Genomic DNA, 19,247 nt, shown 5'->3' on the forward strand with positions numbered 1-19,247 from the left:
CACAGAGAAAGCCCTTGTACAGGCTGCTGCTGACTTCACCTGTGTGCAGCCTGGCACCTGCAGGAGACACTGTTCAGATGAGCGAAGCTGCCATGGAGGAACATAGGGAGGCAGCCCCGTAGGTATGCTGGACCAAAGCCGTGAAGAACTTTTAATACCTTGAAGTGAGCATGGTAACTGATGGGTAGCCAATGAAACAACTGTAGGATGGGAGTGATGTTCATGCTCCTGCTCGCTCCTGATCAGAGTCGAGCTGCAGCATTTTGCACTAATTGGAGCCTCCTAGTTAACTTAGATGGGAGACCGATGTATAGAGCATTACAATAGTCAAGCCTTGATGTTACCATAGCATGGGTCCAAGTGGCCAGGTCAGCCGTGTCAAGCCATCTTCCAGACTAGAGTGAGGTTGTAGTAAGCATTTTTTGCTGCTGCCTTGTTTTTCTAGTAATAATGCTGGGTCCAGTACAACCCCAAGGCTCTTAACTGAGTCTGTAAGGGTCAGACGAACTCCATCAAAGGTGGGGAGTACAATGCCCTTCAAGATCTCTGCTTTCCCAACAAGCATCACTTCGGTCTCGTCTGGGTTCAATTTCAATTTGTTTTTCCACCATTTCACTATGGCTGTCAGGCAGCGATCTAAAATTTCTACCGCATCCTGTGGGGACCAGGATAGCGAGATAGAGTTGGGTGTCATCTGCATATTGATGACATCCAACTCCATAGCTGCGAATGAGTTCTCCAAAAGGTTTCATATAGAGGTTGAATAACACGGGAGAGAAAGTCCCTACTGCTGCTTGCCCAGAAAATGCTGTGTCTTGGTTTGTGTCTATATGACTTTAAAATAGAGGACAGGGCCAAATGAATAATTTATTGGTGGTGGGGGGGGCATGTCTGTCACAGGATGTTTTCTTGCAATGATAGCTAGCTTGGGGGAAAAATTCATGTCCCAAACGGGATGTCAGTTACCTCCATCCCATGGAAAGCTTTATTTATCCATTTCCACTTAAGCTTCTGTTAAGATCGCAGGACATTTTTTCCTGGCCAGCTGGCAAGCGTCATGTCTTAAGAGGTTATCTGGTGGGGGACGCTCTAGGTTTGGTTTTTCTCCATTGAGCAGGGGAGAAGACTGTAAGGACTTTAAGGCCCTTTCCACTCTAGAACCCTATTTGTTCTTTTAGCAACTTAAATTTGATGGTGCTGTGAATTGGCCGTAGAATTTGGAGGCATCTTTACCTGATTGGGAGCTCTTCAGTCTGTTCAGCTTTCTCCATCCTGAATTTGAAACCTGCAGACTTAACTATCTCACTATTCCAGGTCATTTTTTTAAATGTTAAGACACTTTACAACCCAGCTGCTGGGTTAACTAGTTAACTTCAGTCCATTACAAAAACTGCTTATTCCCATTCATTGCTTCCTATTCAACCAGTTACTAATCAATAACTTATCCTATTCCATGACAACTAAATTTAGGTAGGCAGGAAAAGTATTAAAAGCTCTTTAAAATTAAGTAGTGTAGAAGGTAATTTATTTCCTTTTAATTCCATCAGTACTTGAAGACTAAGGTGGCTTGCCTGGTGTCACCCACAGTTGCAGTCTTGTGTAGAATAACTCTGCATAGCATTGCACGATGAGAGCACTTTGCATCAAGTGCAGATTTGAACTCCCGTCTCCTATATCCTTCCTAATCCAACACTGGATAACTATTACACCCTACTGGTTCTTTTTACTTCATTTATACTCCATCTTTTCCCCCAAAGGGGACCCAAAAGAGCCTACGTCATTTTCTTCTCCATCATTTTATCCTCACAACAACCCTGTGAGGTAGGTTAGTTTGGGAGAGTGATGGCCCAACGTCGTCCAGTGAGCATCTATGGCAGAGCGGGGAAGCGAACCCGAGTCTCCCAGATCCTAGTTTCTCATATGGTAGAACATGACAGAAGCCATGTTATACTCTGTATTGTGGCCAGAACAGCCACTGTAAATAATGATTACAGATAGGAGGGATTCTGAGAGCCAAGCTACAAATGACATCCGACACAGGTTGGACGCTTGTCAGCTTCCCTCAAGTTTTGATGGGAAATGTAGGCATCCTGGTCTTGCAGCCTGGCTCTCCATCTGCTGTCAATGGACTTTTCAACTGTCACTTGTCCAACGTTCTGCCAAGCTGCCTACATTTCCCATCAAAACTTGAGGGAAGCTGACAAGTGTCCAACCTGTGTCATTTGTCACTTGTAGTTTGGCTCTATGTTACCAAGATAGGTTTGCTAGTTTCTCTATCCCGGGGTGAAACTTCACTAGCTTGGTGTCGTAGCCACTCAGCACCACTTCCTGCATATTTATATACTTGAGTGAGGCAACAATTTGATCTCCAAGGAGTTCACAGGCAACACCCCGTGTGCACCTGTCATAATCTAGGAGAGTGATGATCACTCTTCCAGGCATGTTCTCAGAACCATGGTGGAAACAGTCTCCTTGCCAGAAGCAGCAGCTGTAGCCTTGGATGTAGCGCCACACCAGTGAGCCATAGCCAAAGACCCAAAGCAGGAACATTGGGCATGGATGCATCTTCTATAGTAGAGGATGCCTCTTCTTTGTGCCGCAAGACGGGTGCTCTCCTGTTAGATGGAGGCTGTAGCAACTCCTGCTTCATGGCCCTGCAGGAGCTGTAGCACTAGTTCTTGACCCTGGGGTAGGATTGGGCTTTGTGGAGGACAAAACTGTGGCTTGGCCTGGTGGGTGGATTGGAGCAGACAGGCAATGAAAGGAAGTCCAGAGTTAACAGTCCAGATGTTTCATTGGCATGGTTCATTTCATCTATATGCTTAATTTTAACTTCTAGTTTATGCTAAATGCTAGTTTATTCCCAATTTTAATGGAGACCAAGTTATCAGCCCTATTATGTCTTAATTCCCTCCTAGACCCCTTAAAAAAACCCCAAAAACTAGTAATTGGCTATCTTCCAGTAAAGGTACATTTTAAATGACAAGTTGCATCTTTATTTTTCAAATTTAATAATTTCACTTCTTTAATGACAGGCAGGTGTATGTTATTATCCATACCTGGGAACTTTTAAAATGTCAGTTAAGTCATCACGTACAACCTTAATTCTTTTAGACAGCTCTCTGGAAAAGAATGATTCAGGAATGGGACTCTCCCAACGAAGTGTTTAGACTGGAGTAACTGTACACAGCTATACTGGAAGAATTCATGCAGCATGTTTACCATCTCCCTATGGACTACATTTGTACCCTGCCTTTCATTTTATAAAAAAAACTCAAGGTGGCTAACATACCCAGTTAGTGAAAGCAGGATATTTTCTGTGCCCCCCCGGGGTGTAGTTGAATGGCTGATCTCTGTTGGGAGGGTGGGGGCAAGTAATGGCTGCCCATGTTGGCTGGTGGGAGGAACTCCCTCTCATGTCCTGCACAGGGTGCTCCTGTAGTCCTTTAACTAGCCATTCACATCTGGCTCACCCAACCATCCAAACACCTTCCTAGCAGGTTCCTGCTCCGGATGCTTCTGAAGTTTTTATTCTTCATTAGCTTTAGCCATTTGCTCTGTGGAGTTCTATAGCTGTGCTCCTTTTTGTTCTCATTTGAGCATAAAAAAGTCCCAGCAGGGTGGAAGCATTTGTTTGAATAAAAAGGAGTCATGTGGCCTCTTAATGGATTTATTCTGAAATCCGCTATAAGGGTAGAGCCCGCTTCCTCAGGTACTTTGTGAAACTTCCAACTATGCAGATTATGGCTTGTGAGGGGAAGGCACCTGGTTATACTTCTTGTCTTGTATGGACTTTCAACCCACTCTTCGGTTTCCTCCTTTTTCGAAGTGTGTATGGATCTGCGGACAGGTTTTGCTTCTGGCATCTAATGTAGGCTGTATCATCCTAGAGAAACTTACTTTACAATAAATCTTTATAGCCTTTAAGGTGGTATAAGGCTCCTTTTTCTTTCCTCTATTTTAGAACTTTCTCAACAGTCTTCTCAGACTGGTTTATACTTTCTTAGTGTGTGGAACATAAGTTTCTCTGAATTTCTATTATGATTTTAAATAATCTCTGAGTACCCTGGAAATATCTGACTATCTTAGTCTATTTTTAAAATACCCCCTGAAGTGAAATGTCACTGTTAAATTTTGGACAGAATTCCACTTGTATACACACTGAATCTAACAGTGAGTCCCCATTGGGGTAAAAGTGAAATAAGTAAATTCACGCTTGCCTAGGCTTTCAGAATGAGAGGCTCAGAGCACAAGATGAGAATCTTTTGGCCAAGACCAGGCAGGTTAAGGCACATCCTATGACTATGGTATGGTCTGTCTATACACACAGGCATGCACAGAAAAGAATAAGGTGACAGACTTGAAGTGGTAGAATGCATTACCCCATTTCAAGACAGTAGAAGGAGGGTCATGTTTTCAAATGCTCTGCTTTGTGAAAAACTCTCTTATAAATATAATGCCAGCCCAGCATTAAAATGTTGTGGTAAGGGCAGAACCTCCCCCTCCCCATGAAGGTAATCTATTTGTGTAGAACTTTTTTGTGCAAAGGAAAATCTGGGATCCACCAGATCTGGAGAGCAGAGGCCTCTCTGTTGGAAAGCACCATAAAAGGGATGGTGAACCATGATGTGGCTTGTATTTGGCAAGGAAGACACAGGGACCACTTTCAGAATCAAAACAAAAACATTTTTACTGAATTTTTTTTACATAATTATACCCTGTGCCTTGGGTCTCTTGCACTCTCTCATCTAGTCCCAATGGTGACTTGCCAGACGCGGACGAGGTTATCCGTGTAGCCCGCAAACAGAGTCTGAAGGAAGAAAGAAGCATTAATAGCTACCAACTTAGGTAAAATGAGGGAAGGCTTAGCAGGGGGCAAAATTCAAATAGCAGAAGCTAACAGTTAAGCAGAAAGTTAATCAGCGACAGCTCTGGGAGTCAACTTTTTCCAATGTTGAGTATGTATACCAGGTGTCTGACAAACTCGGCTCCCAGAAGCAACCCATGGACAAATCCTACTTTCTTGAGCGGAGAAAGACAATTTTGACACTCCCCTGTGCCCAGGTGGCTTAAAATGGGATGCCTGCACATACCTGTCCATCTGCAGACCAAGCCAAAGAGGTGCACTGAGGTGGCTCTGCCTTGCTGCTGGTGCTGATCACCTCCTGTTTGAGTTCATCCACAATGATCTTGCCTTCCAGGTCCTGGGAATGAGATGAATCAGAGGCCAGGGTAAGCAAACTCAGGGGCTTCTACGCTCAATCTCCCCCTCACATACACACACGACTGTTTGTACGTCGATCATATCTTGGGCAACAGGCTCAGAAACAGCCTCTGGTTTTCTACACAGAAACAACATCAGACGGCAATGTGTGTTTCATCACAGCATAAGCCCCCTTTGCCCACAGACCAAATCACAGAACAACATCCTCCAACACAGCAGCTCTTCAACAAGGACCCCATGGAGGTGGTGGCCCCTGTCCCCAACTTGAAGGCACAGCTGTACAGCTGCGTTGGTCTGCTATCCTTGCCTCTCCTTTCCTTATTTTCTTGCCACCCCACTGCTGAAAATTAGATTGCAAGTTCCTACAAGCAAAGGCCTCTTGGGGGGGGGGGGGCGCGTTGGAAGCCAACACCACATACATAGAATGTTCTATATGACAAACTATAGGGAAGTCAAAAACATGAGTGCTGGGGAGAGGGCACCAGCTCACACAGCTGTCGTCATGACACTGCATTGGTGCAATGCGGAATGGAGGAGCTTAAGAAAGCACGCTCAAATGCTAACAGTGAAGAGGACTTATTTGGATTTTTATACCCTGCCTTTCACCCCAATGGGGGCCCCAAAGTGGCTTACTACGTTCTCCTCTCCTCACAACAACCCTGTGAGTTAGGCTAGGTTGAGTGTGTGTGACAGGCCCAAGGTCACCTAGCCAGCTTCCATGGCAGAGTGGGGATTTGAACCTGGGTCTCCCAGATCCTAATCAGACATCCTAACTACTTCACTACACTGGCTCTTGGTCAAGGACAACATGTCCATCTATTAAAAGCTGATAAGTCCTTACAGAAGTCTGCCTCACACCAAGGTAACTGGGTCCAACACAATCCTTTTTCCCCTCTTCAAAATATTATGTTACTAGGCATCTTACAACAGAGGACTACTCAATAAATGTTCACTTATTCATCAAAGACATCCAGATTCTACATATGGAAAATATGATGAAGATGTATGAATGTTTACATTCAGATTTGCTCACTTTATTCGAGATTTTCAACTTTGCCCCTCTAGGATTTTTTGGGGATCAGGCAGCCCACTGGCAGTTAAGAGTGTAAGCCTATGCATATTGATTTAGGCTTATATTCCACTCAATTTGCTGGAACATACTTCAGAGCAAAGAGGCAGAATGAATAGGGATAATGTGTGTTTTGGAAAAAGAACATGAACGAGGCATTATTTACTCTGAAACGGAAAGGTGAATTGCCTGCCCACCCCACAGGGGCTGCCAACCTTTTAAAAATGAGAGCTACTTCTAAGTAATGAAAAATACCCCAAGCTCCCCTCCCCAAACATACTACCATGTTTTGTTCTGTCCTAGAAACAGAGTACGGATTAGGAAGAGTACTAGAAATGCAGCTATCAGCTGAGCAGCACAGAGAAAGATCCTATGAAATAAAAGCTTTTAAAAAAAACCCTAGAGTAGATATTTTCAAGCTCTTTTCCAGGGACTTCTAGGGGATGCAAAATCTACTCTGTAGCAGATGGAGAGCTATCAGTTACTAATGAGGTACTCTGTTGGAGACCCCCCACCCCGGTGTGCAGCTTTCCCAATTTATTCAAATCCCTCCACCCAAAAACACAAAAACTTTTGACACATGATATTTCAGTAGACGTTGTTCAAACACATGAAATCATGAGGGCAAAGAAATGATCTATGCATGGAGCTCAGGGCAACATGTACAACTCCTCCCTTCCATTTTATCCCCCCATAACAATGTGAGGGCAGGTTGAGAATGAGACAGACCAGCCCTGGACCTCCCAGCTCACACTCCCAACACTCTGGCCATGCTGAAGACAGGCAGGCCTGGTGATGAGCCAAGGCAGGTGGTGTCTAAGTGCAAAACAGCAACAGTCTTGGCTTTCTCTGACCTCCATCAAGAGCTCAGCTTACCCAGATCTTGATGCTGGGCCCAGTAGCAGCACACAGCCAGTAGCGGTTGGGGCTGAAGCAGAGGGCGTTGATGATGTCCCCGCCATCGAGGGTGTACAGGTGCTTGCCTTCATTTAAGTCCCACAACATGGCCTGGCCATCCTAGAGTGAAAATGAGAGTCATCAGAATGGTGATAAAATGCAGTTTTTCAAAGCAAACCAAGCTCAATGGTGCAATTTTTCTCTGCCTTTCAGAAAGAGAACTTTGAATAACCACTTAAATCCTTTCTGCTGGCAAATTTGACAAAAATATGCACCATTCTAAGGATGGAGAAACAAGTTGAGACCTGGGGCTGGTTAATGCACTGCATAGGATCGGGGGGGGGGGGTCATATTCTGCAGACAGAAATCCTTTCTGACCAAAATAGAGAAAATCCTTCAAGGAATCCAACCCCAAGTTTCCCCTTTGCACCAACACCCAGCCCATGAAAATAAGATCCTCATTTAACATTTGAGCAGCTCAGAAACAGCCTCTGAGTATCAGCACAGAGACAAAGTCAGATGGCGCTCGTAAAGTTTCATCACAGCTAAGCCCGGATCTGGCAATAAGCAACACATTTGAGTTTGCAGAACTAGGGAATCAAGCAGAATTTCTCAGATTCACCATTCCCTGCTCTACAGTACAACTGCAATGAATGAGAACACAAGCTAAACGGGCCTGCACGCCCCCCCCCTTTGCTTCTGGGGCCATTCCTTCCACCTCCAGTGTACAGATGTCCAGCCAGAACATAAGAGTAAATCTGCTGAATTTGAATGAAGGCCCACTGAATCCTTCCTCCTGTTTTCCACCAGTCAGTCAGTTTTCAATGGAAGCTGAGTGCTGGTTTACCAGACAAGCAAGGAAAAATGGGTCCTAGAGCCACAGCAGCCTTACCTTGCCACCAGAAGCACAGAGGGAGCCATCAGGTGAGACTGTCACCGTGTTCAGGTAGCCGGTGTGCCCAATGTGGTTGGTCTTTAGCTTGCAATTCGCCAAATTCCACACCTGCAGGATAAAAGGAACAGAAGCAGATTTTAAAAACTTCACGACATCATCCAACTGCTCAGAAGTCCACCAAAGCTTACAGGCGAGTTCTTAAAATATGACATCAGCCAAATCATTTGTAAGATTTCACTGAAGGGTCTACATGGTTACGCTTTCATGAAAAAATGGCTGCAAGAAGTCTCTAAATCAATACGATGGTCTTTGCCAGAGCCAAAAACATCAACCTTTGGTTTGACTCCCTTAAAAGCAAGATCACCGCAGTCTTCACATTACTGAAATCTGAACATTTGGGTAACCGCTTCTTAAAGCTCAGAAACAACAAAGGGGCTGGGTCAAGCCTATATAGGCTGGTGTGTCCAAAGAGTAAATACAGCATTTGACCCAAGCACTGGGCAATCCAGGGGTCCCCCATCATGGCAATTTCACAAAGCCAGAATATAAAGTAAGGCAAGGTGGCAAAAACTTTCAAAAACTGAAGCCTGCTTGGTTAATGCAAGGACCAGGGGGAAGGAGGGGGACGAGGAGATCCAGCAGAGAAGGCCCCACATCCCTGCGTTAAGTAGCAGCCATATGATGTCAAATGTCAAGGATTCTTTTGGCAAGATGGTCCCACACATCCCCCTCTCTGGAAACATAGTCTTGCTAGTCCCAAGGCAAGACTTGCTGCCATCAAGGGCTAAGAAAGATCCAGCTGCTCAGACCCACTACCTTGCCAACCTGCCTCTCCTCTGCCAGGCTGTTCAATTTACTATTTATTTTATTATAATTGTTAAATGTTTTTGTCAGCTGCTTTGAGAAAGCCTTTCATTATGAAAAGTGGGATGTTGCAGGATGTACACAGAAAACTGCCAAAGGACGTCTCTGCCCCCACCCCAATTGGTGAAACACATAAAAAACCTGAGCAACTCATTATCCCACAGTCGACAACGTTTGGTTTCCTTAAGAGCGCTTTCCACAGACCTGTGCAGAGCCTGGTTTCATTCTACTCATAATTCTGTTTGGCTCCAAGGTCAAGCCTACACTGATGGAAGATATCACTTTGACATAACCATGGCATGGTCATGTTCTCAAACCTGGAAGATGTCCTTATTCCTATATACGTGCGGCTGCTTGTAATTTCTTACAGGTGATGAAGCAGGGAGAGGCACTTTAATACTACCATCATATACTGCAGGGCTGACCATCAGTCAAGTTAAGCCCAGGACCTAAACTGATGCTCCAAACCTACCTTCACCAGCTTGTCCCAGCCACAGGAGACAATGATGGGGTTGCTGCTGTTGGGAGAGAATCGGACACAGGAGACCCACTCAGAGTGGCTTTCATCCTGGGGGAGAGAAGAATGGAGGTCATCAAAAAGAAACACAGTACCCAATAAAACGCAGTAAGATCTTATAATGGAACAATCCAGTATAAACATAGAGCATAGCTAGTTAAAGATATGCAGCTGGAAAAGGCCTTAATCCTCAGACTTTATTGAAATTAAGGCCACTGGTACACCTGTTCTTTCAATTACTCTTTGTTTTGATCTTTACCCTCACTCTCAAATATCTCAAAATTTCAAAAGGAAGAAATAAATGGCAGAATACACCTCAAACCCAAGAGGAATCAGATTAATTTTTCTTTTTTCTTAACCCAAGAGAGGCCGTGATTAAACAGCAGCTGCTCTGTCCCTGAAGGGTGCCTGTGGCAACTGTCTTGATCAACAGCTGCTACAGGCATACTAAGGCTTTGTGCATTTGGTGGCTCATCTAGACACTAAAGCGCAAGCCGGATCTTTAAGAGCATTAATTCCCACACTCCAAGGAAGAGATTCACCTGCACAGTGTACTTGCAGACACCCAGTGTGTTCCAGAGCTTGATGGTTTTGTCCCTGGACCCTGAAACTATCTGGCGGTTGTCAGAAGAGAAGGCCACGCTCAGCACGTCCTTGGTGTGTCCCACAAAGCGTCGGGTGGTGGTTCCCCTGTAAGAGAGAAGAATTCCACAGCTCATTTTACACCTAGTATAATGGAGGGAAGTAGCTTTTCACTCCCCTTTTTTGTTGCCTTTTCCACTTAGGAAGTTGGAACCTTCAGAACGAATCATTTCTTGCAGTGTCTTAACATTTCACCTCTTGTTGACTTTACCTGCCCTAACCTGGATGGTCCAGGTAGACTGGCCCTGTAAGATCTCAGAAGCTAAGCAGTATCAGTACTTGGTTCAGGTCAGTACTTGGATGGGAGACCAAGGAAATCCAGGGTTACTACACAGAGGCAGGCAATGGCAAACCACCTGTGAACGTCTCTTGCCTTGAAAACTGCCTGGGGGGGGAGGTCATCATTAGCTACAACTCGACGGTGCGTACACGTGGGCGCAGGTGCACACAGACACAAACCCTACCTACCCTCTGCCCTACCATTCATAAGGTAAACTTATTAAGAGGCTTCAGCAGGCCCCATTTCAAGGGGATGTTTCTCAAAGTGGGAAATTGGGATGGACTCATGTTGATGGCATCAAGTCCCTCATTGCAATTTCAGCAGCCAGTGAATATAGAGAGGACAATTCAGCGTCCTTATGTTGCTTTTCTAAAAAGGGATCGCAAACAAGTAATTTTCAGTGCTCAGTTCAGTGCCCGATTGAAGAGAGCACCCTCAACTGGGAGCCATGTTCAAAACAGTCAACACAAATGGACTCCAAAATCCAACCAGATGTGGATTTTTCCCTTCCCATGGGTTCGTGATTTCCAGAAGCTGGCCTGCATTCAAGGCGTAGATGCAAAAGACTCAAGACTCTTCAGCTTTCTTAAGATTTTTGTCAACCTCCCACTCTCACCGTTGCTCTGAATGCTGTTATTGAGGATGAATAAGCCCCCAAACAACAAAATGTTGGGGTGCTCGGTGGACTGCAGCAGAAAATACGGAATCTGCAGAAATCACTGCAGTCCTCTTTAAGAAAACCTGAGTGTCCTTAGGATACAGAATTTATCTACATAAAGCAAGGAATCTTCTGGTTTCGCAGTCTCCTCTGTAATATCCCTTCATAATTGCAGGACATATCATCAGACTCCAGTAGAGTCAGTAGATGTGTGTCAGATTTAATCACTGGGACAAGAGGAAACAAAATGAAACCCTGATCCCATAAAAAACCCCGACATTAAGCAATGAGTCCAACAGGTAAGGAACTGGCACCAAGAGAGGAAACTGACCGCCCTGCCAGTGGAAGAGCCCCCATTTCCTTTCCTCCAACCTGCACTTACGTGGTCAGGTCCCAAAGGCGCAAGGTGCCATCCCAGGAGCCAGAGAGGGCAAACTGCCCATCGGAGGAGATGACCACATCACTGACAAAGTGGGAGTGGCCCCGCAGAGCTCGCTGAGGGATCCCATAGTTGGTTTCATCCCGGGTCAGCTTCCACATGATGATGGTCTTATCTGAAAGAGAGCCAGACAGCAAAGGGTTTTTTCCCGACCTGTATGAAGCTACTTTACTCCAAATCAGGGCATTGGTTCCTCTAGCTCAGTTCTGTCTACTTTGACTGACAGCAGCGATCCGGGATCTCAGGTACAGAAGGATCTTTCCCTACACCAGCTATGTACTTTCTGGGTGCAGAGTGCATGTTCTACCGCAAAGCTTTGTCCAGGCATTGCTCTACCTAAGGATTCACCCCACCATTACCCCACTACAGATGTCATTTACTTAACTGAATTGGTAAAACCTTTCACTGGGCTGCACCACAAGTTGGAATGAAAGTTAACCATTTTTTTCAAAACTGCCTATGCACAGAAAACTAACATATAAAGAAAGCTAAGCTGCTCAATATGAGGAGAGGCCGATCAGAGAACTGCCACCACCGTCTTCTTTTTTGTTAGTTTATCCTCTCCTGTCCCATCATATTGCAGGATATGTCATCAAATCCCATGAAGAAGATCAGCAAACAATGTCAGATGTAATCATTGGGACCGTTAAGGAAAACAGCAGAAGAGCTGAATGCATTAAATGCATGCAAAACTACCCTTTCCCGCAAAGAACTGTTATACAAATACCCACCCCAGTTAGCCAACCCATTGCTTTCATTTCACTTGACCAGTGCGCCTAAATCATCCCCCCAATAAATCTTGGTTCACCTGGCGGACTTCCCAAACCTTGATGATCCCTGCTGCTCACCTCCCGTGCAGGTAGGACTGTCCTTTATTTCAGTCCTGGAAAGCTCACATTCTCTACCAGCCAGGCTGGTCTTTGACAGTCCCCCCCCCCCTCCCCAAGCTCTCACTTTAGTTTCGTCCACTTTGTTTTATGAAGGTGGCGGCTGGCTGCCTCTCAACCCCCTCCCCCCCCCGCCTCTGAATTGGTCTCCTCCTCCTTACCGCGCGAGGCGGAGAGGATCATGTCTGGGAACTGCGGGGTGGTGGCGATCTGGGTCACCCATCCGTTGTGGCCCTTCAAGGTGCCACGCAGGGTCATCTGCTCCGTCATGGCGGCGGCTGAGGGGGCTCGAGCTCCCGCTGCAGACGGAGGATGGCGGCGGATTCAGCAGTGGCCCTTACTCGGGACCTGCCAGCTCGCTCAGGCCCAGAAAGAGAAAGGAAGCGGCAGCCTCTTCCGGAAACGGAAATAGCCTCGCTCCCCAGTTCTCGTTTCCTTTGCCGTACAATAACATGGGTGCCCCCGTGGTAGCTGTACGGATGAGCTCTTTCGTGGAAGACTTTTTTTTTCAGGGACGCGGAGGAAAATTCTAATGTATAATTCTGTAGCCTTCCAATGGGAAGTGGAAGCACTCCTGTGTTTCCCCGACAAGTGGTGGTGACAGCGATATGTTCATAATCATCTATCAAGGCGGCGCCCAGGCGTTTTATATATCGCGATGTTCTCTAATAGGACTCCTGTGACCTGGGATACAATATGGAGGCCCTCTGCAGGACGACGGCAAATAACGCCGTCAACTGCCTCAACTACGAGTGTAGTTGATTTTCTTCATTTAACTTAACTATATTTCGCACTGGAGTTAGGGTTGCTAACAACCTGAAAAAGGGGGGGGGGAGTCTTGTTCTTTTAAAAGAGGATGAATGTTTGGAATGGGCCATTGAATCTGTTCATGGTACAGATGTAAATATCCCATTAATCTTCTTGGGCAATATGTTTTTTCTTCAGGTTGTTGACAACTGGACCTCCTGTATTTCACCGCCCCTTGGCCCTGATCTTTGTTTATTGTTTGATCATACTTGACAGTCCTTCCTGCCTTTCAGCAGTTAAGAACTTCCAAACTGTAATGTTATCCCTGCAAAAGTGTCTGTGCCAAGACTATGCCAATGTTATGCATGTTTTGTATTCCGCCCTGGGTCTCAGAAAGAAACGTAGGCTATAAATGAAGAAAATAATGTTCATGCTGCAAATTCAGATAATTGTCTTGTGGTAGAATATAGATTTGCTGTGGAAGAAAGCATGCACATTTGCACATCATAAGATGTATTTTATGAGATTCTCAAATGTTGAGGTAAAAATCACATACTGACATTAAGCAACTCCATCCAGTATAACCTCAAGGGACTGTAATCTTGGCAGCCTGTTCCACGCAGGTTGTGCCTTGGGTCTGATGCTGTTGAGAAGTGGTGTCTTTTCCTGTTTTCCACAGCGACATGCTGCATTCATGCACCTCCTGGGTTTTCCTTGGCTTTGTTGCAAAGTTTTGGGAAATACTGCAGCAAGGATGGCTCTTGTGTGAGTAGGAAAATTTGAATTTTCCCAAGTTTGCCTACATGATAGCCATTTTCCCTTCCTCTTTCCCATGGCAGCGATTTTGTTCCCTACCAACAAAGGGCTTTTTGTTTTTGTTTTAAATCAGCAACTGCCTATAGTTATATCATTGTATAGAATAATATACCTATTGGATAGTCTGAATTCTCAGCTTTCAATTTTGAAAAAAGTAAGACTAGCCCCTTTCATTGCAGAGTTATAAGGGGAAAGGCATGTAGTCTTAAAACAAAAACCACTACAGTTGTGTTTTGTTTTGCTACAATAGACTAACCCCTCTGCAATCCTAAGAACACTTTCCTGTGCATAAGCCCCAATGAATAAAATGGGGGTTACTTAAGAGTAGACTTACTCTCTAAGTGTTTATATGTATATGTATGCATGTGAAGTCACAACCAACTTATGGCATCCCCATCAATGGGCTTTCAAGGCAAGTGAGGAGCAGAGGTGGTTTGCCATTACCTTCCTTTGCACAATTTTCCTTGGTGGTCCCCCATCCAAGTACTAACCCTGCTTAGCTTCCAATACCTAATAAGGTCAGGCTATACAATGCCTTCCCAGCTACCTTTATAGATATATGCATATATGCACACACAAACCAAACTATGGGATGGGGAGAGATTGAGCATGTTAGGGGCAGGAAAGGGCCCCTGAACCAAAGCACTATCCCATCCTTATAAAGAGGCTCAAGGAACTCTTACCCAGTTTCCTTCAACCCAACTGCTGCAAGGATGGATCACTTATAGATAGATCGTGGCTTGGAATAAATGTATTACAAAAGAGTATGACTTGTTAGTTCCACAACGTTCTTCAATATACAATTCGACCTAATGACACTCACATGAACCTCAGTTAAATGGATTAGGCGAACATATTGTAATTCATTCATTTTCTATTCATAAGACTCAGTTCATAACCTAAATTTATGATCCTAGTGGTTACAGGAATTACAGAGACACATAACACCCGTCCAAAATGAACGAGCAGATGAGAGTGACTCAGACACAAAAATGACGTGTCAGCAGGATTATTTCTGACCATCTTGAATTCCATTCTAGTCGTGCTTTCCCCTCAGCTGCTGTAACTTCCAAAACTAAGCAGCTGAGTTTCTGTAGTGTAGTGGTTATCACGTTCGCCTCACACGCGAAAGGTCCCCGGTTCGAAACCGGGCAGAAACAAAGCGCAAAAGGGTTTTTTTCTTCTTTTCTACTGTATATGCTGCAATGGTACACAATTTCAGTTACTTTGTAGCTCGAGTAAAGGACGGTTTCTAGAACAAGATCGGGGTCCAACAGCACCTTAAAGACGAACTCGATTCCCAAGGTATGAACGTTCAAAAAGTCAAAGCTCCTTTAACTTTCGATACACGTTTTCTTGCCATTGCCCCATTTACATTGTCAATGCATTAAAATAACCGTGCCTCACTTCAGTGCACAGTTGTGTTCTGCTACTGAGAAATGGGGTTAGTCTGACAAATAAATCCATGAAATATTTGAGGAAGTTCAGAGAAAACAAAAAAAGTGTAGGGATGAGTTTTAAAAAGACGCACAAAGCTATGCACGCTTCCATTCATATTTTGAAAATATGAATGGAAGCAAGTAGATGGTCGCTCTAATGCGTCGGCGTCCATCCCTTCGAGGCGGACACGAGACAGGAAACGTCTACAGTCTGCCTTTTTGTTCTGGGCCTGGCTCCTCCGAGGTGGCACTTTGTGCTTCATAAAAGGCTTTCCCGGTGGATAACACTTAGGGTTGCCAACTTCCAGCTGAGATCTCCCGGAATTACAGCCAATCTCCAGGAAACAGGTATCAGTTCTCCTGGAGAAAATGGCTGCCTCGGGGGTGGTCTCTATGGCATTATACTCCGCTGAGGTCCCTCCCCAAAGTCTCCACCACTTTTCCAACCCGAACCTGGCAATAGTGCACGTTATGTGCGGGGAAATGTCACCCCTCCAACGCCATCTCTGCCCCAAACTATGATTCTGTCGTAAAAACTGGGAGGGAGGGGATTGTTACTAGAAGATAAGTTGTATTGCTGATTTAAAATATATGACCAAAGTATTATCTCACCCTGTGTTGTCTGATTCGCTAGCTTTCAAAAATATCGACATGAAGCAAATAATAAAAAAGAGTGGGGGAGGGGAACGATCTATCCTGCTTAATACTGCAAAAAAGGGGGGCTAATGGGCAACTCAAGCTAAGCATATTCTTGAGTCTCATCTGTAGGTTGGGCACCCCGATACAACCGGGGAAACGGAAGCCTTGTGTGGACCTCTGGTCTGGTCGCAATCCTGGGCAGAATCTCCTGGTTGATTTCCATGGATTTCGCCGGGAGCAGCCCTGCATCAGATTGCATTTAGGCTCTAAATTAAACATGTCCGCATTAGTTCTGCAGGTTCCTTTGATATTTGAAAACATTTTTTTGCGTGGAAATGGTAAGCAAGAAGGACAAATTAAGGGGCAATAAGTCGCTTGGTATGTATTCCACACCATCATCATCATCATCATCATGATGTCCCTTCAGATTCCGCCCCCCCCCCTAAGGAAAAACGTGCTCACTCCCTTCGAAATCCTCTGGAGCAGGCTGGGCTTTTGTTTCACTACGAGAATACTGAGAACACCGCACTTTCTTGGGGCGTGACGCTCTTGTAGTCTGTTCATTGTCTTTCTACAGAGACATCTGACACGTGAAGAACAGGTGTGGGGAGATGCAATGTAGTAGTTTAAAAAGACAGAGCCGGTGTCAGGGCAAAGGCTTTGCTATACAGTGGGGCTGTGTGAAGGGGCTGTGAAACGCCAGAAGGGAAACTTCAGCCCATTATAACCTCTCCAGGTCCAAGCCCAGCTCTGGAAGGCAGCTCCAGCCCATTTCCACTCGCTGCCCTCTTGTGGCGATCCCACGCAGTTTTAGAGTGGAGGTGAAATTGTGAGAGCCTTTCCCGATGCAAAAATGAAATTAACAAACCCTCTGAGGAGCGATCTTTGCCAGCTCTGGCTTTTAAGACTACGCTTCCGACTAACATTGCATCTCCCTACACTTGAGGTGCTCACACTCCGAAGCATCTAGTGTAGAGAGATTGGACAGGGGGAAGCTCAAGTGACTTACTTTCTGTGTGGTCTTATGCTCAAGTATGCTGTGTCTCCCTAGCAGTGCATGTGTGTCCACAATGGGAGAATAAGTGTAAAATCTTTCTTGTGTAGATCTGTCTTGCGTAGAGACATGTCTTGTGTAGGCGAATGGGTATAATATATGAAAATGAAATAAACTTGATCCCCCAGAAAGTTGGTCTGCTACCAATAACTGCTGGTGAATCATCACTGGATACTTACTGAACTTTCTTGATTGTTTTAGTAAATGTTTTATAAAGGTATTGACGTCCCATAATATTCTAGTCTTTCACATGCAACGTGTAATAGACACTGACCGATTCTTCTCTCCCACTCCCGGGTATGGGAGTCCACTGTGGAAGTCCCCTCCTATTCGCCCTTTCTTCTGACAAGCACACCGGTGCACAGAGAGCTGCATACATTTTTTTAAAAAAAATATATTCACTTTGTAGTCCTCCTTTCTCGGTAAGACTGACGACAGACTACAGAATATAGAACAGTGCACTCTAACAGCATAAAAGAACCAATGAACGATGCCGTTGGACTGAGATTACAGAATTAGAGAATAACCAACTAAAACAAGGTATTCCATAAAAATACAGAATGTGCGCAGCCTCTTTGATACAAGGGAGCTTAGTTGACATTTGGATCGCAAAAAGAAGCGAAACCAACAGAACTAAGGTATTAGGTTTTCCAAATCTGAGCTAAAGAAAATTCACATTCGATTCCCAAAGGTGGATTTCAAATGTAAAATGTAGCAATCGGAAGGACACGCGGGTTGGCAGGCGCCTGCCCTTTGCTGCTCTCTCTTCTGGTCTCTGCAGCCAGCGACTGGTATGACTTCTAAGAACGTCGTTGACCATTTTTATGAGGGTTTTTTTTTGAGAAATGCGATTTCTATGGTCTTAAAAATAAGGACACAACCGCCGGCGGGATGTGTCATTTGGTTCGTCCTAAGAAAAGATTGTGGGTTGTATTTTGCTTTATTAAAAGTCTCAAGTAGGCATCTCTTAGATATGTGTGTTAAATATGTGAAATATGCGTATTAAATATGTTAACACGTATATTAAAAACGTGTTAAAATTGTCCTGAATCTTGTTTAAAACAGGATACTATATATAAATCCTTGGTGTGCGATTTAGCAGATTCATTCCAAAATATATTGGTGAGATTTCTTCCACTGTTTAAGTTCCAAAATAAAACACACACACACGCACATATATATAGTCACACCATATATAGACTAACAACATTATTTCAGTACGAACTTTCGTGGGTCACAGCTCAGAGGTGACTGGCTGAACCTTGTCCACCCAAAATGGCGAACTCCTTCGGCTGTCTTCCCGCTGAAAATTGAAGAGCGACTCTACCCTTTTCCCGCCCAAACCCCTCAACCTGCGTACTATCAAACAGAATATAAATATGTCTCTGATGGGATAGAAAGGAGCGGACGGCCAGGTTCGGACCAGATTGAAAACTGCAGTGCTTAAGGTCCTCGAGGAAGCAGGCAAAAATAAAAAGAGAGGGAGGGGAGAAGGAGGAATTGCGGATTGATTCTTTTACACCAGGCTCACTACTATATATAGGACTTGCCACGCTCAGTTGCGTGCAGAGCGTCCAAGCGGTGGTGGCGATGTGCCCGTTGGGATGATGGTGCGCGGAAAGCTGCAAGGCGGCGCTCTTGCAAAGGCGGGAACTTCCACTGCAATTTCTCCGTCTTCAGCCGCACCCAAGAAGGAAGGCAGGAGTCGCGCTTCCTACAAGGCGGCCAAACTGCCTTATTCGCTGTCCCAGCTCATTTTTCAGGCCTTTGACACTTGTTCAGCGCGCAAAGGGCTTTCTTTGGCCGCTCTCAAGAAGTATCTCACAGACGTCGGTTACAACGTGCACAAGAACAACAGCCGCCTCAAAAGGGAGCTGAATAACTTGGTCTCGCACGGCTTATTGGTCCGCCTCGGCGGTGCTTCGGGGTCTTTCCAGCTCAGCCATCAAGCGAAAAGAACTGGCAAGTCAGAGCCGGCAAAAAAGAAAAAAGCAGCCAAGAAGCCCTCGGTGAGCAGAAAATCGCCAAAGACCGAGAAGAAGCAGCCGCCAGCTAAACCCCCAAATCGGCAAAGCAACAGGGCGGCTAATCGTAGTAGAAATCACCAATTCAATAACCCCCCAGCAGGGTCGAGTAGGAAGGTTCCTGTAAAAAACACCCGGAGGGACAAAGTCAAGTAG

At 45.1% G+C, this 19,247-nt stretch overlaps 2 protein-coding genes and 1 non-coding gene across 3 annotated transcripts; 2 read left to right on the plus strand and 1 right to left on the minus strand.

Annotated features, from left to right (window-relative positions):
• Nucleotides 1-4,664: 4,664 nt before the first annotated feature.
• On the minus strand, nt 4,665-12,766 carry RACK1 (receptor for activated C kinase 1). Its single transcript, XM_054978689.1, has 8 exons — nt 12,534-12,766; nt 11,429-11,600; nt 10,009-10,156; nt 9,422-9,517; nt 8,083-8,193; nt 7,170-7,310; nt 5,094-5,204; nt 4,665-4,810 (listed from the first exon to the last, which is right to left on the minus strand). The coding sequence occupies exons 1-8, from the start codon at nt 12,640-12,642 to the stop codon at nt 4,745-4,747; spliced, it is 954 nt and encodes a 317-aa protein (XP_054834664.1). The 5' UTR covers nt 12,643-12,766; the 3' UTR covers nt 4,665-4,744.
• Nucleotides 12,767-15,022: 2,256 nt separating this feature from the next.
• On the plus strand, nt 15,023-15,095 carry TRNAV-CAC (transfer RNA valine (anticodon CAC)). Its single transcript has one exon. It is a non-coding gene; the product is annotated as a tRNA-Val (tRNA).
• Nucleotides 15,096-18,671: 3,576 nt separating this feature from the next.
• Nucleotides 18,672-19,247, plus strand: LOC129327702 (histone H1.11L-like). Its single transcript, XM_054976455.1, has one exon. It carries the CDS (start codon nt 18,672-18,674, stop codon nt 19,245-19,247), a length of 576 nt encoding a protein of 191 aa, XP_054832430.1.

This window comes from Eublepharis macularius, chromosome 4, assembly GCF_028583425.1.
Source record: "Eublepharis macularius isolate TG4126 chromosome 4, MPM_Emac_v1.0, whole genome shotgun sequence".
NCBI classification, from domain to species: Eukaryota; Metazoa; Chordata; class Lepidosauria; order Squamata; family Eublepharidae; genus Eublepharis; species Eublepharis macularius.

Bases quoted from the DNA above. Each gene is read 5' to 3' on its own strand.
- RACK1 (XM_054978689.1), bottom strand. From the start codon at position 12,642: ATGACGGAGCAGATGACCCTGCGTGGCACCTTGAAGGGCCACAACGGA. The intron at 11,601-12,533 runs GTAAGGAGGAGG...GCTCTCTTTCAG, and splicing joins GATCCTCTCCGCCTCGCGCG to ATAAGACCATCATCATGTGG. The intron at 10,157-11,428 runs GTAAGTGCAGGT...TCTCTCTTACAG, and splicing joins CGCCTTTGGGACCTGACCAC to GGGAACCACCACCCGACGCT.
- LOC129327702 (XM_054976455.1), top strand. From the start codon at position 18,672: ATGATGGTGCGCGGAAAGCTGCAAGGCGGCGCTCTTGCAAAGGCGGGA.